At 44.8% G+C, this 24409-nt stretch overlaps 2 protein-coding genes across 2 annotated transcripts in view; one reads left to right on the top strand and one right to left on the bottom strand.

The window, feature by feature from the left end:
• The first annotated feature begins 2465 nt into the window (after window positions 1–2465).
• LOC100564948 (uromodulin) lies at window positions 2466–11867 on the top strand. Its single transcript, XM_062961538.1, has 9 exons — window positions 2466–2585; window positions 3891–3957; window positions 5246–5413; window positions 5661–5866; window positions 7802–7959; window positions 8913–9158; window positions 9759–9918; window positions 10676–10811; window positions 11727–11867. Exons 2-9 carry the CDS (start codon window positions 3894–3896, stop codon window positions 11816–11818), a joined length of 1230 nt encoding a protein of 409 aa, XP_062817608.1. The 5' UTR covers window positions 2466–2585; window positions 3891–3893; the 3' UTR covers window positions 11819–11867.
• Window positions 11868–13911: 2044 nt separating this feature from the next.
• Window positions 13912–24409, bottom strand: part of LOC100564750 (adhesion G-protein coupled receptor G1) — a 33949-nt gene continuing 23451 nt past the window's right edge. Inside the window, exons 5-14 of the mRNA XM_008122320.2 lie at window positions 23187–23328; window positions 22957–23085; window positions 22055–22177; window positions 20723–20762; window positions 19928–20031; window positions 19721–19839; window positions 17773–18041; window positions 17160–17268; window positions 15758–16026; window positions 13912–14260 (exon numbers count right to left, since the gene is read on the bottom strand). Of these exons, the coding sequence (XP_008120527.2) occupies window positions 14145–14260; window positions 15758–16026; window positions 17160–17268; window positions 17773–18041; window positions 19721–19839; window positions 19928–20031; window positions 20723–20762; window positions 22055–22177; window positions 22957–23085; window positions 23187–23328 (1420 nt within the window). The 3' untranslated portion in view covers window positions 13912–14144. The remainder of the gene's footprint in view (window positions 14261–15757; window positions 16027–17159; window positions 17269–17772; window positions 18042–19720; window positions 19840–19927; window positions 20032–20722; window positions 20763–22054; window positions 22178–22956; window positions 23086–23186; window positions 23329–24409) is intronic.

Genomic DNA, 24409 nt, shown 5'->3' with positions numbered 1-24409 from the left:
GTTATTATTATTATTATTATTATTGTCTGGAATCCCCATATTTTCCGAACTGAGTTCATTATTTACTGTGTGGACTCTGGTGTTTTTTTCATGCTGTCCTTCAGTGCACGAGACCCACAGGATGGAGTTGGCATGCACTGGACTGCACTTTGAGTCTACACTGACCATGTAATGCAGTTTCAGCACAGATCCAGACTAAAGCAAACTCTAACCACTGTGGACCATTGCCTTGGCTGATTGCAGAAGAGAGGGTGGCCGTGGCAGGGGCTGTTCTTGGATGAGCCAAACTCGAGCTGCAGAGGAACATAAACCCTGCCAGGCGAGGAAGTCTCCCAGCTGCTGAGAGATAATAATACTGTGAGTGGGTGAAAGGGGAAGGCCGGCCGGCCGGCCAGGAGGTCACAAGCCAGTCAGGGCCAGCCAGGCGCTTTATGAGGACCACTGGCCGACAAGGAGGGACAGCCAGACCCCAAAGGACCCGCCAAAGGCCACCCCAGAAGCAGCAGAAGAGGTTGGCAATTTGGCATCCACCCGGCACAGGTTTGCTTTGCAGGGAAGTCCTGGGAAGAGCAGTTGCCTGGGTGGTGATTCCTCCTCTTGGCTCCCAGGGATGGATGGATGGATGGCTTGGTTGGGTCTCTCGTGGTTGGGGGCTCCTTCTGCAGAGTCACGGGCTGTCTCTGCAACTGGGCAGGAGGCTCCACCTGGGCTCCCACCTGCAAGGAAGGGCTTCCCAATGGAATGAGGGAGGACGTTGGGATCAAGGCGGCTGGGAAGAGTCACGGCTGGCTCCAGTCCCACTGGTTTCAAGGGACGCAGTTGTAGATGCCTCTCCTGTGTGTCTCTGTGTATATATCTACACTTATACCTCTCTCTCTCGATATATAATTTACTAGCATTGCCCGGCCACGCGTTGCTGTAGCTTATGGGAATCCTTTGTTGGCCAGATGGAATAGCAGTGAATAGCCTTGCAGTTTCAAAGCCTGGCTGTTTTCTGGAGTAGCTGGAGCTTTTTGTTGTATGAACGTAGAGGCATGGATGAAAGGTTGTGCTGCCAAGTTTAGTGTTTCTGGGATGTGTAGTTTTGTTGTTTTGTCCTAGGCCGAAATTTCATTACCCTTTTATAGATATAGATATATATCTACCTGCATGCGCAAATACACAGGCACTAACTGAAGTCCCACTGATTCCAATGGATGTAATTCTGTGTTGTGTATGTGTATATGGAAGTGTGTATTTTATATATATGTATGTATATATATGCGCAAATACACAGGCACTAACTGAAGTCCCACTGATTTCAATGGATGTAATTCGCTGTGTTGTGTGTCTGTATATCTGTGTGTATGTGTGTATTTTATATACAGTAGAGTCTCACTTATCCAACATAAACGGGCCGGCAGAACGTTGGATAAGCGAATATGTTGGATAATAAGGAGTGATTAAGGAAAAGCCTATTAAACATCAAATTAGGTTATGATTTTACAAATTAAGCACCAAAACATCATGTTAGACAACAAATTGGACAGAAAAAGTAGTTCAATATGCAGTAATGCTATGTAGCAATTACTGTATTTACGAATTTAGCACCAAAATATCACGATGTTTTGAAATCATTGACTACAAAAATGCGTTGGATAATCCAGAACGTTGGATAAGTGAGACTCTACTGTACTGTATTTACAAATTTAGCACCAAAACATCACAATGTATTGAAAAGATGGACTATAAAAACATTGACTACTAAAAGGCAGACTGCATTGGATAATCCAGAACGTTGGATAAGCAAATGTTGGATAAGTGAGACTCTACTGTATATTATTATTATTATTATTATTATTATTATTATTATTATTATTAGGCCTCCTTGGAGACTAGGACACAATGGAACAACTGCTTCCAACTACAGGAAATAAAGGACATTCCACCTGAATATGAGGAAGAACTTCCTCACTGTGAGAGCTGTTCAGTGGTGGAACTCTCTGCCGCAGCGTGGTGGTGGAGGCTCCTTCTTTGAAGCAGAAACAGAGTGGCCATCTGTTGGGGGTGCTTTGAAGGCGATTTTCCTGCTTCTTGGCAGAATGGGGATGGACTGGATGGCCCAAGAGGTCTCTAATACATCTCATCTTGGTCATAGCTGGGTTTGTTGTGTGCCTTCAACTCATTTCCAACTTGTGATGACCCTTGCTTCTTCTTTTTTGCAAGATTTGTCCAAAGGTCTTGTGAGGATGAGAGAGTGGGGCTTGCCCAAGATCAACCCAATGGGTTTCATAGCTGAGCACAGATGCAAACCCAGCCTCCAGAGTCCTGTTCTAATGCTCAAAGCTCTGGCTTGGCCATGGGTGGGGATTTCCACAGGTGTAGCATTGCCAAGCCTGGCTTGCCATGCGTGACAAGCCACAGCTGCAGAAGCCTCCCTTCTCTACAAAAGAGCCTCAGCCCGGCTCCTCTTTGCAGCTGCCGAACCCAAAAGCAGCTGTGCTGGATCAGGCCCAAGGAGAAGGCTTCCAGCCCCCAGGATTTCCCCACAGCTGCTTGCAAAGCACACCAAAAAGCCCACGTGCACAATCTGCATCCTTGGCAAGGTCTAACCCTATTATTATTATTATTATTATTATTATTATTATTATTATTATTATTACATTATTATTATTATTTTATATTATTATTATTATTATTATTATTATTATTATTATTATTATTATTAGGAGCCCCTGGTGGCGTAGTGGGTTACAGTCTTGTGGCTTGAAGGTTGGGTTGCTAGCCTGAAGGCTTCCAGGTTCGAATCCCACCCGGGGAGGCTGTGGATGAGCTCCCTCTGTCAGCTCCAGCTCCATTCAGGGACATGAGAGAAGCCTCCCACAAGGATGGTAAAAACATCAAAAAAACATCCCCCTGGGCAACGTCCTTGCAGACGGCCGGTTTTCTCACTCCAGAAGCAACCTGCAGTTTCTCAAGTCGCTTGTGACATGAAAATATTATTACAGTAGAATCTCACTTATCCAACATTCGCTTATCCAACGTTCTGGATTATCCAGCGCATTTTTCTAGTCAATGTTTTCAATACATCATGATGTTTTGGTGCGAAATTCGTAAATACAGTAATTACAACATAGCATTACTGCGTATTGAACTACTTTTTCTGTCAAATTTGTTGTATAACAGGATGTTTTGGTGCTTAATTTGTAAAATCGTAACCTAATTTGGCATTTAATAGGTTTTTCCTTAATCTCTCCTTATTATCCAACATATTCGCTTATCCAACATTCTGCTGGCCCGTTATGTTGGATAAGTGAGACTCTACTGTATTATTATTATTATTATCATTGTTGTTGTTATCCAGTGGCAATGCTCACTGGGACTGATGGGAGTTGTAGTACAAACCGTCTGGATCACATAGAAAAAAGGAGACAGGGAACGAAGCCATCTAACAATACCTTTTGTAATTATTGTTGCTCTTTGTCCATCTTTTCAGAAGGTGTGTCTGCACTGTGGAATTGATGCAGCTTGGCACCACGTTAATTGCCATGCTTCGGTGCAGTGGTATGACATCATGTGAGATATCATTTGGCAATGGCACGTGCCAAAAAGGGCAAACTACAGCTTCCACGATTCAGTAGCATTGAGCCGTGGGGAGTTCAGGTGGTGCCAAATTGCATTAATTATGCAGTGTGGAATGATGCATGAGGAGCTACAGCTCCAACCAGAGACAACACCAGGTTGTGGCCAAGAGGACTCAAGGCAAACTCAGAGAGGAACAGTTTGCTTTGGTCTGAGGCTGCCATATAATCCAGTTTGTGTGCTTTGAACTGGGAACAATGGGAGGAGGAGAGAGCCAATGAGACATGTTCAAAGCAGCTTCTTTCTTCTTCTTCTCCTCCTTCTTCCAGAAGATGACCCTGGTGAGATGTCTCCTGGTTCTCGCCCTCCTCCTCCCTGCGACCGGGAGCCACAGCGGTAAGATTCCACCTCTTCGTCCTGGGAGATGATGCTCAATTCGGCCTCGATCCCACATCCCTTGAGCATCCTGCAAATGTCCCCAGGCAGAGAGAGAGGCATTATGCTCGCAACATGATGTCAAAGATGCTGATAGAGAGGCCACTGTTGCACAATGTTGATGCACAAGTTGACCATAGGATGGCGCTGGAGGACATCCCTTGCACCCATCTCAAGGGCTGTTGCTAGGTGAAGGATTGGCCGTTACTAGGTGAAGTGGCCCTCTGTGATGGCCCTGGAATTGGCTGTTGCTAGGTGAATGGTTTGCTGTTGCTAGCTGAAGTGGCTTTTCCCGATGTCACAGGATTGGTTGTTGCTAGGTGAAGGATTGACTGTTCCTAGGTGAAGTGGCCCTCTGTGATGTCATTGGATTGTCTATTGCCAGGTGAAGGATTGACTGTTGCTAGGTGAAGTGGCCCTATGTGATGTCACTGGATTGGCTATTGCCAGGTGAAGGATTGACTGTTGCTAGGTGAAGTGGCCCTATGTGATGTCATTGGATTGTCTATTGCCAGGTGAAGGATTGACTGTTGCTAGGTGAAGTGGTCCTCTGTGGTGTCATTGGATTGTCTATTGCCAGGTGAATGATTTGTTGTTGCTAGGTAAAGTGGCCCTCTGAAATGTTATTTGATGGGCTGTTGCTAGGTGAAGGATTTGCTGTTGCTAGGTGAAGTGGCCCTCTTTGATGTTACTGGATGGGCTGTTGCTAAGTTGAAGGATTTGTTTTTGCTAGGTGACGTGTCCACCTGTGATGGCCCTGGATTGTCCGTTGCTAGCTGACTGATTTTCTGATGCTAGGTGAAGTAGCCACCTGTGATGGCCCTGGATTCGCTGATGCAAGGTGAAGGATTAGCTGTTGTTAGGTGAAGTGGCCCTCTGTGAGGTCACTGGGTAAGAAAGGTGACGTCTATAAGGGAAAGAGAAGGAAGGAAGGAAGGAAGAAACCAAGGGAAAGAAAGGAAAGGAAAGGAAAAAGGAAGAGAAAGGAAAGAGGACATGCTATTGGAAGGGTCCCAATGACACCCAAAGCCTTTGATGGTCTCCTGGGGAATGTAGAGGCCACAACTGAGGGTGAGGGTCCCATAGGGTCCTAGGGTAGGCGTTCCCCATGATGGTCATACATGGAACTGAGGTTTGGTCCATACCAAGTGCTGGTGCTGGTTGTTCAAGGGCCGTTGGTCCATGTCACCCATGACCATCCTTCTGTGCCATGACTCAATGGGTCTGAGGTGGCTTTCTCCCACCACAGGTCAGCCCATAGAGGATGAGTCTCTGAAAGGGGAAGCCGCCCCACGTCCCCGGAGGAATCTGGGCCCTTGCTTCCCCAGCCCGTGTCTTCACCAGGGGGTTTGCGAGGTGGTGGACGACAATGAGACTTGTGCCTGCAAGCCAGGCTTCACCGGACCGTTCTGCAAAGGTAAGAAGACCACGGCTTTCGGGTTGGTCCTTCAGGTGGTTGCTCCTTCAGGGGATGGTTCCTGAAGCTGACATGAAGCCAAGCATCTCTCAGGCATGAGCAATAGTTGCTCCAAGTATATGCTCCAGACATCAAACAGCAGGTCTCCCCTACATCTCCCTACGTTTTGAAGGACTTCTGGGGTGGCTTCCATGTTAGTAGGGAAGTGAGTCTACTCCGCCTTTCACTGTGTCTCCTCGCCCTCCAGAAATGGTGGTCAGACTGCACTGTGAAGAAGAGTACATGAGGATGATGGTGCGGAAGGAGGCCTTTGAGATGCTGAGGATCCCCTTAGCCTTGGTCCACCTCAAGGAGACCACCTGCAAAGTCTCTGAGCAGCAAGAAGACGGGGCCAGTTTCTGGGGAGCGACACTGACTGTGGAGAACCACACCCAATGCGGGTCTGACGTCAAGGTGAGGTTCAGGACAACCACCAATGTAGGCTTTTCATGGTAGGCTTTGACTGTGGTAATGCTGCAAATGATTTAAGGTTCTACTTTGGAGTATATTTTTAGTGGTCTTGTTCTTTCAAAAACAATATCACTGCGATAAGGAGTGCAGAACGCCCACAAAATACAAAATCAGAATGATGACAGTGATTATGGTGATGGTAGCGATGATGACAATGATGACGGTGATGATGATTATGATGGCTGTGATGGTAATGATGATGACGATGGAAATGATGATGATGGTGGTGATGATGACAATGATGACGGTGATGATGATTATGATGGCTGTGATGGTAATGATGATGACGATGGAAATGATGATGGTGGTGGTGATGATGACAATGATGACGGTGATTATGATTATGATGGCTGTGATGGTAATGATGATGACGATGGAGATGATGATGGTGGTGGTGATGATGACAATGATGATGGTGATGATGATTATGATGGCTGTGATGGTAATGATGATGATGATGGAGATGATGATGGTGGTGGTGATGATGACAATGATGATGGTGATGATGATTATGATGGCTGTGATGGTAATGATGATGACGATGGAGATGATGATTGTGGTGGTGATGATGACGATGATGGTGATGATGATTATGATGGCTGTGATGGTAATGATGATGATGGAGATGATGATGGTGGTGGTGATGATGACAATGATTATGACAATGATGGTGGTAGTGATGACAATGGCAATGGCGATGATGGTGATATTGATGATGATGGCAATGGAGATGATGGTGATAATGGCAATGGTGGTGATGATGATGGTAATTATGGTGATGGTGATGATAATGGCAATAGTAGTGATGAAAAAATGATGACGATGGTGATGGCGTGGATGATTATGATGGTAGTGATGGTAATGATGATGACAATGATGGTGGTGATAATAATGGCAATGGTGGTGAGGGCAATGATGATGACAAGATCGTGATGGTGGACTTGCAAAATTGCCAAAATAAATTGGACAAAAATACATGGAAAAATTCAAGAAATATTAGGAATAAAATTCCAAATGAAACCAGAATACTTTCTCTTAGGAATGCCAGATTTTGAAATGGATTTAAGCAAAGCTATACTATTCAATTACTTGGTGACAGCGGCTAGAATAATTTATGCTAAGAATTGGAAACTGAAAGAAGCCTCCCAGATAGAGGATTGGATATTGAAAATATTCATGGATAACTTAACACAATGCCTTAAAAGAAATCAAGGCATACCAAAGAAATCAGCTGACTGGGCTCTTTTGAAAGAATATTTAAAATAAGAAAAGAAGAAAAGAAGATTCCCAACCATACAAATAGCATGAGCAAACGGGAGGTTATGTTTCTTTAAAGAAAAGAAATGTATATTTCTATATAAATATATGGACACTCTTAAACCTCGATGGAAGAGATTGGAAGTTGACAAATTCTTTTTTTTTTCTTCCTCTCAGTATTTTCTCGCTACTTTCTTTTCTCTACTATTTATATTCTCCCACTTTTATTGTAAAGAAAAATACTCACGGGTCTATAATTACACATTTACAATTTTTTCTCTCTTTTAATAAAAATGAATTTAAAAAGATAGTGATGGTGATGATGGTGATAATGGTGGTGGCAGTGAAGGTGACGATGGCGATGATGGTGATGCTGCTGCTGATGATGGTGATCATCATGGCAATGATGAAGATGGTAATGTGGTGATCATGACAATGATCATGGCGATTATGATGGCAATGGCGATGGTGATGACCATGATCTCATCAGAGTGCAGAGCCTCAATAGTTCAGGATAAGCACCGGAGTGGGTTTCCCAACTTGAGTGGAGCTCCCACTTGAGTTGCCTTCTTCCGCAGCTTCGGTCTGAATCCCTCACCCAGCCTGTGCTCCATTTTCCAGGTCAACGGCTCGCATGTGTCGTACGCCAACGTCATTGAGTCAGACGGGGAGGTCCAAGGCGTGATCACCAGGAGCGTCTTTGCCCGCGTCCACTTCTCCTGCATCTACGCCTACAAGCGAGTGGTCGGCCTCCTCCAGCCGCTCATGGCCATGGACCAGTATGTTTCTCCTTGGGCAGAGGTTCCTTCATTGACATCCTTCTCTTTTAGTCTTTGTGTGCCTTCAAATGGTTTCCAGCTCGTGGTGACTCTATTGTGAGGTTGTTTTAGGTTAACAGGTATCATTTGTCCAAGATCAGCTAGTTTGAAAGTGTTTATTTCTAGCAGTAATGGTCATGGAGCAATGGAAAGGGCAACCAGTTGATTTTATTTTTAAGCCTACTGACACAGCTGATGTATAATAGGTTTGGATTTGGCAGTACTCAAAACTAATAACAACAGAGGGAAACCAGCATGTTCAGCCTTCCATGAATCTCTATTTGTATCAATAATATGTGTTGTATACATGGGGGACTGGGGCCCAGTGAAGCCAAAAACTATTGTAAAATCTTTTTTATCTATTATTTTCTTCCAATCTTGATACATAATCGAATTGATAATCCCAGCTAGAGTATACACGTTAAATCAGTAGTTTCCTGCTTAATTGTGCGGCCCTTACTTTTAAAGTCATTGTTCTACACCAGAAACTTTGTTTTTGTGGCACAAACTAGGTTAAGTTGGTTGAGACTCAACAAGACATTCATCGAACAACCAGAGCAAAATGTGCTACAGGATGTCCTTCCCTCAAAAACAAGACTTTGTGCATGTTTTTGTGATGGAACCAGTTAGGAAATGACATTGATAACCCAGGAACAAAAACTGTGTTGCCTGGTGTTGTAGTCCATTTCCCCACAACAGTCGGAGGGAATCGGCTTGAAAGGTTTTGAGGACCCCTGCTTATGCTTAAGGTCCTCCAGTATGACTCCAGTTACCGCAAGAGGAGAGTCAAGCTAGTTCCCAAACAAAGTCGGAAATCCACGTTTTGCAGATTTGTGTCCCCTGTTGTGACTTGTATGGACAACGTATGAAAGCACAGGAGATTATATGTGCCGCTCTGTGCCGTTCTGTCCTAGGGTCGTCCAGTTTGCGGTCAAGGAGGGGGACTTCACCGTGACCATGGCGCTCTACGACAGCGCGACTTACGAGCATCCCCACCTCCGGCAGCCCCTGATGCTCTTCCTGTCAGACATAATCTTCGTCCTGCTCCGGATCGAAGGGCAGGACCAAGTCAAGTACTTCTTCCTCAGCATAGAGGACTGCTGGGGCACCCCCACGGCCGATCCGGACCACGAGACGAAGCACCAGCTGATCATGAAAGGGTGAGAATCGAGGCTGACATTGTTTGGGAACAGCACTGTCTCCGACGGAGCTCCCAGTTCTCTGCTCTCTTTCTCTGGCCCTTGGGATGAAAGGGAGGAAACACAGAAAATGTGTTGAACATTGAAAACGTGCAACATTGTCTTTGTTTTTTGCTATCATTTCAATTACATGTTCAATTGTTGCATAACATAGCGTTAAAGTCATAGTAATTGCTTTACACAAAATGCCAATTGATGATGAAGTCAACAGTAAATGTTGGCAGATGAGCATGTCCTTCATTGTCAGGAAGTCCAGCATTCATTGGCAGGAATATGTGTCTGTAACATAGTGTTAAATTCACAGTGATTGCTTTATTTTCATAATGAACACATAAAATGCACATCATAACCAATTGGTGAAGTCCGCTAACAGCAGATGTTGGCAGATGAGCGTGTCCTTCATTGTCAGGAAGTCCAGCATTAATCGGCAGGAATATGTGCAGGCCATGACTAGAAGCACGACTTTTTTTCCAGATGATTGTTCCATGTGCTAATATTTGAAATAACCACAGCTTGTGGATCCAAACAACATGGTGGAAGCTGTGCTTCTCTTTTGTCCAGGTGTCCCCACGACAAGACGCTATCTTTCATAAATGTGATTGGAGCCAGTACAGTGGCCAAATTCAGTTTCCAGATGTTCCAGTTCAAAAACTACTCAGAGGTTTTCCTTCATTGCCAGGTTCGCCTGTGCATACCGGACCTCCAAAAGCCCTGTGTTAAGGTAAGACGTGGATGTGGGTATAGAATGCTATAGAATCCTGGCCATCGTAGAGAAAAGTAGAGAGTGACCTTGTACGACTACAGCTCCCATGATTCCCTAGCATTGAGCTATGGCCATTAAGGTAGTGTCAAACTGTATTAATTCTACAGTGTAGAAAAAGTCTCTTCCCTCCCAGCAATCACCCGCTTGAAGAGGCCCGCTGCTGTTTTTCTAGGCAGCAACAAGCAGCAGGTTTCTTCAAGCGCCGGGTGCTTACCAGGAGGGAAAAGTCTGTGTGGGTCGTGTCTCATCCCTCCCGGCAATCACCCGGCTTGAAGAGGCCCGCTGCTGCCTAGAAAAACAACTGTTTTTCTGGACAGCAACAAACAGCAGGTTTCTTCAAGCACCAGGTGCTTACCAGGAGGGAAAAGTCTGTGCGGGTTGTGTCTCATCCCTCCCGGCAAGCACCTGGCTTGTAGAGGCCCACTGCATGTTGCTGCCTAGAAAAACAGCAATGCACAGCAGGCCTCTCCAAGCGCCAGGCACCCGCTAAGAAGAGCGAGATGCCAGCCTGTTGGATAATACAGTGTGTCAGATAAGCGGAAGTTGAATAACTAGAATTCTACTGTATGCGCAAAGTAATGCACCAAATAGAAGGCTAAGGGACAGCTTTGCTAAGAAGCCCAGATTTGGCCCAGAACTATCCTCATAATTCCCAAAGGAAGCATGCCTTCAGTGGTTAGGGAGGTAATGTGTCATCCTTGCTTTCGAACTGCAGGATTGTCCCGTCAAGCAGAAATCCAAGAGGGAGTTGGCCGACGACTATCAGAAGATCGTCTCCTACGGACCAATTCAGTTCCTGGTCCCGTCCCGATTGGAAACCCAGAACGCCAAAGGCCCAGAACCCTTCAGGGGTAGGTACCAGGGCTGTGCCATCAATGAAATAAATGTTTCAGTGCTCATTACAAAATTGGGGAGGGGGATGAATTATCTTTGAGGGCGTTTCTGAAATTATGGACCTAAACTATAACGAAGTAACGAATTTTTCGCTACTCTTTTCGTTAATTGAGCAAGTGGGGGATCATTCCTCCCTGGTTTTTACAGCTATAGTGGTGAAACTTGCTATAATTGTACCACACGTTTTCCACTATTTGCCCACCAAGTTTCAGAATGTTACATTCATCCACTAAATTTTGGGGATTTTTTGAATTTTTTACATATATATATAGTACGTACACATCTCTCTACTAACGACTTATGGGACTAACGATCATTTTGCACAGCCCTAGTACATACACATCTCCCTACCAACGATGTATGGGACTAACGATAGTTTTGCACAGCCCTAGTAGGTGCACATCTACCTACTAACGACTCATGGGACTAACAATAGTTTTGCACAGCCCTAGTAGGTACACATCTTACCACTAATGACTTATGGGACTAACAATAGTTTTGCACAACCCTAGTACGTATACATCTTCCTACTAACAACATACAGGATTAAGGGTTGTTGTATGTTTTCCGGGCTGTATGGCCATGTTCTAGAAGTATTCTCTCCTGACATTTCGTCCACATCTATGGCAGGCATCCTCAGAGGTTGTGAGGTCCTACTAACGACTTACGGGAGTAACAATAGTTTTGCACAGACCTAGTAGGTATGCATCTTCCTACTAATGACTTACGGTTCTAACTATAGTTTTGTACAGCCCTAGTAGGTACACATCTCTCTACTAACGACTGATGGAACTAATGATAGTTTTGCACAGCCCTAGTAGGTACACATGTCTCTACTAGCACCCATATCAAATCCTCTGTCTCTCTTTCAGCGCTTCAGTTCTGGGTCCTCAGCGCGGTAGTTTCAGGTGCCATCGCCACCGCCTTTGTCTTGACCGCTGTTGCCAAAGCCATGAAGAAATGAGCACGTTGTCAACAGCGGAGTCGTAAATAAACCTGATTGCTGAGCCAAAGGATGTGCCTTACTCTTTTTTGAGAGGATCAGTATTTGGATGGACGCCAGAGAGTCATAACATGTCAGTGGAAACTCTATATACATATCAAGGAGGAAGGGTGTCATTTCTACTTCTCATCGCTTGGCTTCAGTACTTTGAGGCTACAAACCTATAGCATTAGTCATTTTGCACTAGTTTGAGCCATATATCACAATTACAAGACATACTGTGCCATTTGAGAAGCCCTCCACCTGCCCAATGAAATGGTTGCAGAAACATTGGGATCCACAACCCACATGTGCGCAAAATTCGTTGTTATCGTTTCTTCCATGTCTTTCATGTCTTTATTCCGTTTATTCGGAGGCACAAAATAGAAAGTCCCCCTCTCCATATGAAACTCAGCTCGACACAAAAGCCTGCTTTCGTCTAGAGACGAAATTTCATGCGTGTGCGCTTCTTCTCTTTCTCCTCCTCGCGCCCCGCAACGAAAGCCGGAAGCAAAACGGGACAAGCTTTTTCCCGAATGCACACCACTACCATATATAGGAATGGGAAACACTATGATACAGGAGTCTCGTCGCAATTACAAAACTTTTTTAATTGTGTCAGAAGTGACTTGAGAACATACTGCAAGTCACTTCTGGTGTGTGAGGATTGGCCGTCTACAGAGACATTGCCCAGGGGACATTGCACGGATATGTTACTGTGCTGCGGGGAGGCTTCTCTCATGTCCCCGCAAGCTAGAGCTGACAGACGGGAGCTCACCAGACTTGAGAACAGACTGCAAGTTGTTTCTGGTGTGCAAGAATTGGCCGTCTACAGAGACGTTGCCCAGGGGACGCTGCCCGGATGTGTTGCCATCCTGCGGGGAGGCTTCTCTCATGTCCCCACAAGCTAGAGCTGACAGACAGGAGCTCACCAGACTTGAGAACAGACTGCAAGTCGTTTCTGGTGTGCAAGAATTGGCCGTCTACAGAGACGTTGCCCAGGGGACGCTGCCCGGATGTGTTGCCATCCTGCTGGGAGGCTTCTCTCATGTCCCTACAAGCTAGAGCTGACAGACAGGAGCTCATCCCGTCTCGTGGATTTGAATCGGCAACCTTCAGGTCAGCAACCCAACCTTCAGGTCAGCAGTTCAGCTGGCACAAGGGTTTAATCCATTGCACCACTGCGACTCCCCCTACAAAATTGAGACACAAAACATGCACGGTACACTGTTTTTTAAAAAGTGGGAGAAGGTGGAAGCAAAAAGAGTCTTGAAGGCAGCCTAAAACTAAAGAGCCCAATATGCATGAATTCAATTGTGGCAAGTGGCGTGAGCTGCAATTTCTTGGAATACCCCGATGCTCGATGAAATGGAAAGGAACGGTTATTTTGGTGCCGTGCTTTCTGCTCCATTGTTCTCTGAATTGTGCCCAAGAGGAAAGTGGAAAAGAATAGGCCGATGCCTGGAACATGTTCAGGTCTTGAAGGTGGGGCTGATCTGGCGCCAGGGCGGTTCCGAAACAAGCCTTGTACCAGATTTCAAAGGACTCGTTTCAGGCGGAGTCCGGCATCTCGTTTGGACACTCACTCAGTGCTTAATCCAAATATATATATATAACTGTGCCCGGCCACGCATTGCTCTGGTGTAGTCCTAAGTGGGGTTTTCTTCGTGCCATTCAAGGTGGCCTAGAAAAGATTCCCCTTGGTATGAAGCAGTCAGGCTTTGAAGCTGCAAGGCTATTCAATGGTATTCAAGCTGGCCAACAATGGAGTCCTCTCAGTATGAATCAACCAGGCTTTGAAGCTGCAAAGGTTTTCAATGGTATTCTAGTTGGGTAACAATGGGATTTTTCTAGCCTTGCCTCTTCTTTCTTTCTTTCTTTCTTTCTTTCTTTCTTTCTTTCTTTCTTTCTTTCTTTCTTTCTTTTTCTTTTTGATGGAAGGTGATACGTATTGCAGCCAAATTTGGTGTCATTTGGCCCAGTGGTTTTATTGTTAACTCGGTCCTAATTATGCACATTACATTTTTAATATATATAGATATCTATAGTATTTTTAAGAAGCATTTCCAAAGGTGTCTCAAGGAAGACCGACGACTTTAATAAAAGCATATCAAACTCAAAAAAGGATTATTTTACACCACATATACAGACACAATATTTACATCAGGAAAGCGCAATGCAGTATTATTGGATGGTGAGAAAACGTCCTCGTCCTGCCGTTCCGTTCTCCAAATATAGGCAACGGCACATATCAACGTCCGAGGGGTTTTTGCGTTAAGTTCCCAAGGGAAGTGCAAGCATTCCCAGTTCATATGCTGGTGCTGCTGGACTGGAGCTTGATGCTGTTGGACGTGGAGCACTGCATGGAGGAGGACCGGCGGGACTGGAGCACTTTGGCCAAGTACCAGAGGAAGATCAGGAAGCCTGTGGAAAGAAGAGAGGGGTTCTTTAATTTGTTTATTTTATCTGTTGGATGATGTTGTTTATATATACTTTTGACTTTGTTCATGTTCTGTTCTTTGGGCTTGGCCCTATGTTAGGCACCCCAAGTCCCTTCGGGGAGATAGAAGCAGGATAAAAAAATAAAATACAGTAGAATCTCACTTATCCAACATAAACGGGCTGGCAGAAGCTTGGATAAGTGAATATGTTGGATAATAAGGAGAGATTAAGAAAAAGCCAATTAAACATCAAAATAGGTTATGATTTTACAAATTAAGCACCCAAACATCATGTTTAACAACAAATTTGACAGAAAAAAGTACTTCAATATGCAGTAATGCTATGTGGTAATTACTGTATTTACGAATTTAGCGCCAAAATATCATGATGTATTGAAAACATTGACTACGAAAATGCGTTGGATAATCCAGAACGTTGGATAAGAGAGTGTTGGATAAGTGAGACTCTACTGTAGTATTAATGTTGTTGTTGCTGCTGCTGCTGAGGAATCGAGCAAAAGAACAGGAGTTGCATTTGAGCCCCAAAGCCTGTTCCAGACTCTCTGTGCTGTGGTTATTTGTCAGCCAGTCTGCAATGCGTTGCTCTGGTGGAAGCCTCTCTGTGCCTACCTGTCTGCACATATACGTAAAACACGGCCATGCCTGTGGTGTACCACCTAGCTGTTGAGATACTTCTAAGTCGTCTCATTTCCCCACACTATTTCCTGCTTTAAGTAGCTTGCCAAAAATAAAGAAAAGAAAAATCAGCAAATCAACCTCAGCTTGAAGGGGACCGACACGGAGGGTTAGGCGAGCAGTGTTTCGGAGCAACAAAGCGGTTGCAGAGATACGGGGCAGAATATTCTCCAAAAAACCCGTTTCCAATTATGTATTTTGTCTGGATAAACCTTATATATTTCTCCATCTTTCCCTATAGCAGCCTGCCTTATTGCAAAGATTGAGTTTCCCCAATGCTTGGGCTCAAATATCAAATTATATTGAGATACAGAAAGGAAGCAGACAAGGTTGTCTACTGTCACTTCTATTGTCCATATATACATGTTGGAAGTATTAAATATTAGGATTAGGGAAGACAGTGATATTAAAGGGATGAAGATAAAAGAATTTAAATTCAATGTTTTTGCCGATGACATGGTGTGTGCCATAGAAGACCCATCTCGGAGTATTCAACACTTCATGGAAATTATCGATTGATACGGAACTGTGGCAAGATTAAAAATAAATAAAGAGAAATCCATGTTCTTAACTAAGTATTCACATGTACATAATGGATATCTTGGAGAGGGGGCTCCTGTCTCCAGAACCCTGGAGAGCTCCTGAAAAGACCAGACTGAGTCCCTTTGGAGGCTGCTACCATTGGCTCCAAAAGCCACTGCGAGTCCCAATGGGAATGTCAAGTGCCGAGGAGAAGAGGCACAAGGAGGAGAGAGCCGTAGGGAGCCATCCACAGCTCACTCACCTTGGAAAGAATTGATGATGGTGAAGAGGTAGACGGCCACCAGCCTGAAGGTCCCCGAGGAGAAGGCGAAGAAGGCCAGGCCCCAGGGGATGCCCAGCACGCAGCTCAGGCCCAGCAGCATGACCGCGTACTCCCAGTGGTGCTCCCGGTGGCGCAGGCGGAGGATCTCTCTCACCATGGCGGCCAGCATGAGCCCGTTGAAGAAGAGCACCAGGCTCAGCAGGCCCAGGTTCAGGAAGTGGTTGATCTCCTTCTTGGTGACCCAGCAGCTGGGAAAGAAAGAAAGAAAGAAAGAAAGAAAGAAAGAAAGAAAGAAAGAAAGAAAGAAAGAAAGAAAGAAAGAAAGAAAGAAAGAAAGAAAGAAGCGAGTAAGGGAGGCAGATGTGAGAAGAGGGCAGAGGAGAACTTCATCCACGCATGGGGTGTCCTGCCTTGAAGGGGTCCTAAAGAGGATGGGTCTTTCTTTGGCTTCTTTCCTTCCTTCCTTCCTTCCTTCCTTCCTTCCTTCCTTCCTTCCTTCCTTCCTTCCTTCCTTCCTTCCTTCCTTTCTTCTCTCCCTCCTTCTTTCCTTCTTTCCTTCCCTCCCTCCCTCCCTCCCTTTCTTCCCTCCCTCCTTCCTCATTTCCTTCCTACTTCCTTACCTCCTTCCCACATTCCTTCCTTCTTCTCTCTCTCCCATGCTCTTTTCTGCTTTCCTTCCTTCCTTCCTTTCTTTATTTCTTTCTCCCCTCCCTCCCTTCTTTTCTTCCCTCCCTCCCTCCTCCATTCCTTCCTCCTTCCTTACCTACCTACCTCTCACCTTCCCTCCTTCCTTCCTTCCTTCCTTCCTTCCTTCCTTCCTTCCTTCCTTCCTTCCTTCCTTCCTTTCTTTCTTTCTTTCTTTCTTTCTTTCTTTCTTTCTTTCTTTCTTTCTTTCTTCTCTCCCTCCCTCTTTCCTTCCTTCCTTCCTCACTTCCTTCCATCCATCCTTCCTTCCATCCAATTTATATTGCACTGTATACTTTTTATATATGTGTTTTATTGTAAGCCACCCTGAGTCCCCTGTTGGGTGAGAAGGGCGGGATATAAATATTGTAATAAATAAATAATAAAATCCTTCCTTCCTTCCCTCCCTCTTTCCTTCCTTCCCTTTTTTCTCTCCCTTCCTCCCTCCATCCTTCCATCTTCCCTTCCTCCTTTCTTTTCTCTCTCTCTCCTCTTAAGCGGCTGAGGGGGAAAAGGAAGGGGCTGAGGCTCTAAGGAATGGTGGGAGTTGGAGTCCAAAACACCTGGAGGGCCCAAGTTGGACCCTGCCTGAGGAAGATGAATGCTTTCAGAGGAAACCATGTCCAGAGCTAAACCATAAACGCAACTTCCAGGGACTATTGCTGCCGTATCCGCTACCCAGGGCCCCAGATCTTACATGGTTGCATTGGTCGGTCCCTTGGCGGAATCGTAGACTTCCAAGGAGAATGGACCATAATGGGACTGATCGATCAAGAAGACCAGAGACACCATGATGATGGGAAGCCCTGTAAGCAAAGAATAGTGCAAAGTTCATGCAAAGGTAACGCTTTATGCCGGGTTGGCTAATTTAACTAATTTGTGACACCATAAAAACTTCCAGCAGCATGCGGAAAGGAATGAGAAAGTACTCCATCAAGGACTCGGTGTCACAAGTGGACGGTGAAGCAAAAGCTCCCCCTTGTGGCCAGAATCAAGCATACCCCCATAAAGCCGGAAGCTGGAAAATGTTAAATTGCCTCTGGTCTGTTGTATGTCTAATGGCATTGAATGTTTGCCATGTATATGTGCATTGTGATCCGCCTTCGGGGTGAGAAGGGCAGAATATAAATACTGTAATAAATAAATTTTGTGGATACGATGCCCTTTGAAGACAACCACTATGAGGTGGATGTGGTCCGTGATGAAAAGACCTGATTTTGGGTCTGCTTCCTGTGAGGCCAGGACATAACGTCTTCCGCATGGTCCCTTTAACAGGCTGTGGTGACCCGACCGCCTTGGCCAGGACTCACCCCATCCCACCAGGCAGAGTTTGAGGAGGAAGTTCTTGACGTAGGAATGGAAGACCTCAATGACCAGCTGGTAGAGGCAGTAGCCCTCCAGGCCCATCCAGGTCAAGCAGGCCAGGAGGCTGAAGTGGAGGAACATGGCCCCCGCCTTGCAAGACGTGTCCCCCGCGTTGGGGGCCAGAGGCACGGCGATGAGGAAGCTCATGTCCAGGATGAAAATGGCCCAGAGGAGGTTCATGTGCACGTAGACAATGTGGTCTCTCTGCCGCTTCCTGGGGAAAGAGACAGAACGTTACTCTACCCAGGTTCCCTTATTCCTATATGCAGATGATACTGTGCTATTGTCCTGATCTAGCATCGGCCTTAAACGCTTAATATATTGATTTGCCAATTACTGTGAGACGGAAAGTTAGTGTATCTGATAACACTGCATTACACATTTATAAATATCATTTCCCTAATCAGTTCGATCATAAAGACATATATATTTAAAGACATATATACATACATATATACATATATACATATATATATATGTATATATACATATATATTTAAAGACATAAAGACATATATACATAAAGACATGTATGTGTGTGTGTGTGTGTGTGTGTGTGTATATATATATATATAGCCCGGGGCTGTGGCGCAGACGGGAGAGCAAACCAGTTGCAATTAACTGCAATGAATCACTGACCAGGAGGTCATGAGTTTGAGGCCCGCTCGGAGCCTATATTTGTTTGTCTTTGTTCTATGTTAAAAGGCATTGAATGTTTGCCTATATGTGTAATGTGATCCGCCCTGAGTCCCCTTCGGCGTGAGAAGGGCAGAAAATAAATGCTGTAAATAAATAAATAATAAATAAATATTGTATATTTTTAATTGCATACTAATGCTTTTATGTAAGTCCGTTTTGAGTTCCCGTTGGGGAGAAAAAATGAAGTATAAATAAATGAAATAATAATATTAATAATGACATAAAGTTTTATTAAACTACCAAAACTTTGGAGTTTTTTTGCGAGAGGGACACATTCTGCTATAGCACATTTTGCTCTAGTTTTTAATGAATCTCTCATCGAGTCTCAACGAATTCAACACAGTTTGTGGCAGCCACAAAAATTAAGTTTCTGGAGTAGAACAACTACTTTCAAAGTAAGTACTGCACAATTAAACAGGAAATAACACTTTCAGCTCAGGAACAGAAAGTTTGTTCAGATTTTGTTACCTAGTGTAAGTTATTCCTACTCCAACAACATGAAAGACTTTGGGTTGCTATGAGTTTTCCAGGCTGTGTGGCCATGTTCCAGAAGCATTCCCTCCTGACGTTTCACCCACATCTACAGCAGGCATTCTCAGAGATTGTGAGGTCTGTTGGAAAACTAGGCAAGTGTGGTTTATATCCCCATGGAATAATGTCCAGGGTGGGAGAAAGAACCCTTGTCTGCTTCAATGTGGCAATTGGCTACTTTGATTAGCATTTAATGACCTTGAAGCTTCAAAGCCTGGCTGCTTCCTGCATGGGGGAATCCTTTGTTGGGAGGTGCTCGTTGGCCCTGATTGCTTCATGTCTGGAATTCCTCTGTTTTCTGATCAAGATGGCCAATTGCAACAAATATATCAATCCCACTTGACTATTTTCCAACAGACCTCACAACCCCTTAGGATGCCTGCCACATAATGGGCAAAACGTCAGGAGAGAATGCTTCTGGAACAGGGCCTGCTGCAGGGTCCTATCAGGTCACTTGGAGCTCCTTTTGGAGGATGCTGCCTCTCATTGAATTATCATGGTTCAATGCTATGGGATTCTGGGATTTGTAGTTCTTTGGCAGAGAAGGCCTTGTAAAAGTACAGCCTCCAGGATCCCATAATATTGAACCAAGGCAATAAAACAGTATTTGCCGGCCTTTGGAAAGCGAGCAGAGAAGGACCCAGGTGAGCTTCTCTCTCCTACCTTGAGCAAAGGAAGGAGAAGATGGTGAAGAACGAAGCCACGGCTGAAATGATGCACCCAACGTAAGTGATGAGGGTCAGGTAGGTGTGGTGGACGTGGTCAATATCCGGGGACGACACCTGAAGAGGAACGGTGTTTTGGTAAGACAGAAACAGAGGAGGACGGAGAGATATTATCTCAAGGGCTTTCTGGGAATTTGATGCTCACCATCATCACGGCGAAGAAGGTAAGGTGGTCACAGAGGCAGGTTGTCTGGTTGGATCCCAGTGATGCTTCGCAGCCCAGTGTGCTCCAGTTCCCAGACTGGCCGGCTGGAGTCGCAAGGAGGGAGAGAGGACATTGTATTTGTGATTCCACCGTCATCTCCAACTCCTGGAGCCCTTTCTCACGACAGAGTCCCAGTCCCATGATTCCGCTTGCTCATTCATGTTGCCAGGTGAGAGTATAGCGGAATCAGTAGCATCCAGATGACACCATGTGCAAAAGACTCAGACCAGGCAGAGGAATAGAAATGAACAAAGGAACTTTACTCTTGCTTGTAGAGTTGAAATACAAAACAGTTCTGCAATCATACAATGTCCATGTAGTTGCATAAGATCAATAACCTAATCAATCAGCATCAATATATATACATCATAGCATATTAAATCAGCTACTTAACCGTAGCCATTAGAGAGCCTTCTCCATTTCTGTGCTCTCCCAGCAAGCTCAAATTCCAACTGTCAATTTCAGCCATCTGCTCTCAAAACGATACATTGTTTTAGGCGTGGCTTAGCTCTCTGCAAAAGCTGAGCTCCCTTTTTGCAGAGATCATAATCCAAGCAACTTTGCAAAGGATTTCTTTACACACACACACGTCAATCTGGCGTAATAATTCACAGCAGCAAAGGTTAGCATTTCACACCCACTCTGCATAATGTCAAGCAGTAAACAGCAGATACGGAAGAAGAAGCCCATTGGCTGCATAAGGAAACCTTGACCCCAGGGATCTCGGGCACTTACCTTCCGTATCCCAGAACACACACTGCGGAGTTACGTTCCCCTGAAAGAGGCAAAATCGCAAGTTAGCGTGTGTTTTCGGAACCAAACGGGAGACGTCACTGTGGAGTCGCTCACAAGATGCTCCGAAATATCCTTCTAACTCAGAGGCGCCAAACTTGTGGCCCCCCAGATGTTTGGGCCTCCGACTCCCAGAAGTTCCCAACCAGGTTGTCCAATGGCCAGAACAAAACCTTATAATATTATTATCAATATTATATGTATATAATATTGATATGTATATAATATTAGGGCCGAGCTGTGGCGCAGGCTGGTTAGTAGCCAGCTGCAATAAATCACCAAGAGGTCTTGAGTTCGAGGCCAGCCTGTGTCAGAGTGAGCACCTGACCATTAAATTAAAAATTAGCCCTGCTCGTTGTTGACCTAAGCAACCTGAAAGACAGTTGCATCTGTCAAGTAGGAAAATTTAGGGGCCGCTTATGCGGGGAGGCTAATTTAACTAATTTACAACACCATAAAAATCGTCCAGCAGCATTTGGAATGAGGAAGTATCCATCAAGGACTCGGTGTCACAGTGGATGATGAAGCAGCAGCTCCCCTTATGGCTGGAATTGAGCATACCCTCAGGAGGCTGAAAGCTGGAGAAGGTTAAATTGCCTCTGTCTCTATCTACACTTTTATCAAAGTGTGCTTATTGTTTTGCCTGCTGATTTTATTTGTTTATGATTTGTTTTTTATTGCTGAGTTTTATATTGCTTGTTGCCTGGGTTTGGCCCCATGTAAGCCTCCCCGAGTCCCCTTGGGGAGATGGGGCGGGGTATAAAAATAAAATTGTTATGATGATGATGATGATGATGATGATTATTATTATTATTATTATTATTATTATCTCTGTCTCTATGTTCATATGGCATTGAATGTTTGCCATGTATATGTACAACATTGTGATCCACCCTGAGTCCCCTTCGGGGTGACAAAGAAGGGCAGAATATAAATACTGTAAATAAATAAATTATAAGTAAATATATACAATATATTATATTATTATATTATATTGTATATTATTGAAAGACGAGGACTGCGTGCTCATCTTTCTGGATGACGAGCAGGCAGCCCTCATTAATATAAAATTTTATTAATATAAAATATTATTTCCTGTTATATTATATAACAGGAAATAATATTTTATATTAATAACAATTTATATTTATATGAATAACAATTACACAGGAAATAAATGTTTTCAGATCAGGAACAGATAATGTTTTGAATTTTGTTACATAGTGCAATGATGGTCCTGAATCATCCAAGAATATGGAGGGATGGAGAACGTACCGGAAGAGGTTTGTGGAAGAACGTGATGGCCACGCGCTCCTCCCTGGGCAGGTCGTGGACCGGCGTGTTCCCCACGGAGACGCCAATCACCTTCCCGCCAAGGATCTGGTTGGCATCTCGGCCCTAAAGGAAGTCACAGAAATCTCAGATTAATGCTCCTAATTGCCTCACTGCTAACAGACCTCTGAAGATGCTATTAGCCACAGGGGCAGGCAAGACATCAGGAGAGAATGCTACTGGAAATGGCCATACAGCCCGAAAAACTCACAGCGACCCAGTGACCCATGGATCTTTGGGTGCATCTACTCTGTGGGATTAATGCAGTTTGGCACCGGGGGCCGGGCTGTGGTGCAGCTGGCTAGTAACCAGCTGCTATAAATCACTACTGACCGAGAGGTCATGAGTTCGAAGCCCGGGTCGGGTTAAGCCTCCGACCATTAATAGACCATTAATTAATTGCTGTTGACCTATGCAGCCCCGAAAGACAGTTGCATCTGTCAATTAGGGAAATTTAGGGACGCTTTATGTGGGAGGCTAATTTACAACACCATAAAACTGCCAGCAAAAGCAACAGCTCCCCCTGTGGCCGGAAAAATGTTAAATGCCTCTGTGTCTGTCTATACTGTATGTTGTTTGTCTGTTGGCATTGAATGTTTGCCATATATGTGTTCATTGTAATCCGCCCTGAGTCCCCTTCGGGGCGGGAAAGAAGGGCGGGATATAAATACTGTAAATAAATAAATAAATAAATAATGGCCATGGCTCAATGCTCTGGAATACTGAGAGTTGTAGTTTTCCAAAATCTTCAACCAGACATGGAAGTTAGAGTGAGTTCAAATTGTAATAATGCTCCAGTGTTGGCAGTGGTCAAAAGAAGGGGTCATGGTTGCCCGTCTCCTGACCTGGAAGAGCATCTGGCTCCGGGCGGAGAGTGTCACCACCTTGGTGTTGCCGCTCCTCCGCCCGCGCCGCCGCCTCTCGAACACAAATTTCGGCAGCGTCACCTCGAACCCAGAGGCCTCCTCGCCCTCCTGCGGAAGGAAAGACAAAGAGAGCGTTGCACAGACGGGACAAGGCTTCCCATATCAGGGAGTTGATAGGTACCTTCCCCAATTCCCAGGTCTCTGCTCACCTCCAGTTCCGATCTGATGTGCAGGTCTTTGGGGGTCTGGATTTTCCAGACGCTTGCATTCAGCAGCGATCCCGCTCCCAAAGTCTTATTCTCCCCCGGGAACTCCATTCCTCCCAGTTTGGACTCCAAATTGAGGAGATACCTGATGGGAACAGTGGAAAGAAAAGTCTGGCGGAAGAGCAACGCCAATCATGTCCAACATTAAAAGTCTGGACACAAAGACATATGATCTTGGAAGAAACTGTTGAAGCTAAATTTGAAATGAAACCTGAACTCTATCTGCTTTGGATGTTAGATGGTCAACTCGATCGAAAAATGTGGAAGGTCATTGCTATGCATGACAACAGCAGCAAGGATGATCTGTCTCAACGATGGAAATATCAGGGGATGATGGGGTGCAGAGTGGATTCCAAAAATTCATCATCCCGGTCTCACCTCCTTCTCCAGACTGTATTCCCATGCAGAGAATCAGCACTGGTCAAGAAAACACTCCAGCAGACGAAGTTGATTAACTTTATTTACAAGTCTATTTACAGTTTGCATTTCTCGGCTTCAGAGCATAGCATTCATAGTCCATCTTCAGCGAAAGCTCAAGTCGAACACACAGATAAGAATAAACAACACATTCCTCTGTCCAGAGGAAGTTCCGACCCCCAAAGGCCTGATAGGTCATAGCAATCACAACAGGCTGTCAATCAAAACTAGCCTGCTGTTAACTATTTCATTACTGAAAAATACATACTCTTGCTCATCAGCAGTAAACACTTGATTTACATTTCATACAAAATACAACCAACAGGAAAGACTCAACTTTCTAGGTCCTCCAGGTGATTCCATTGTATTTCTCAACTGGGAATTATCACCCTAGAGAACCTAGAGCATTCCTAGAGAAATATCCTCCCTAGACATTGGCTGGCTTCTCCAGGGAGACTCCATAGTAAATTCCATCCTAAGTCACTTCTTTTAATAGAGTTTGCTACTATCCAGTTTCCTGTGTCCAGGGCTGGGCTATGGCGCAGCTGGTTAGTAGCCAGCGGCAATAAATCACTACTGACTAAGAGATCATGAGATCGAAGCCTAGGTCAAATTGCCTAGCTCACTGTTGACCTAAGCAGCTCGAAAGACAGTTGCATCTGTCAAGTAGACATTTTAGGTACCGATTTATGCGGGGAGGCTAATTTAACTAATTTATGACACCATAAAACCTCCAGCAGTGTGCGGAA

The sequence above is a fragment of the Anolis carolinensis genome, unplaced genomic scaffold (assembly GCF_035594765.1).
Source record: "Anolis carolinensis isolate JA03-04 unplaced genomic scaffold, rAnoCar3.1.pri scaffold_9, whole genome shotgun sequence".
In the NCBI taxonomy this organism is placed as follows: domain Eukaryota; kingdom Metazoa; phylum Chordata; class Lepidosauria; order Squamata; family Dactyloidae; genus Anolis; species Anolis carolinensis.
The sequence above is the reverse complement of the archived record's forward strand: the minus strand, read 5'-3'. Positions and strand labels throughout refer to the sequence as shown.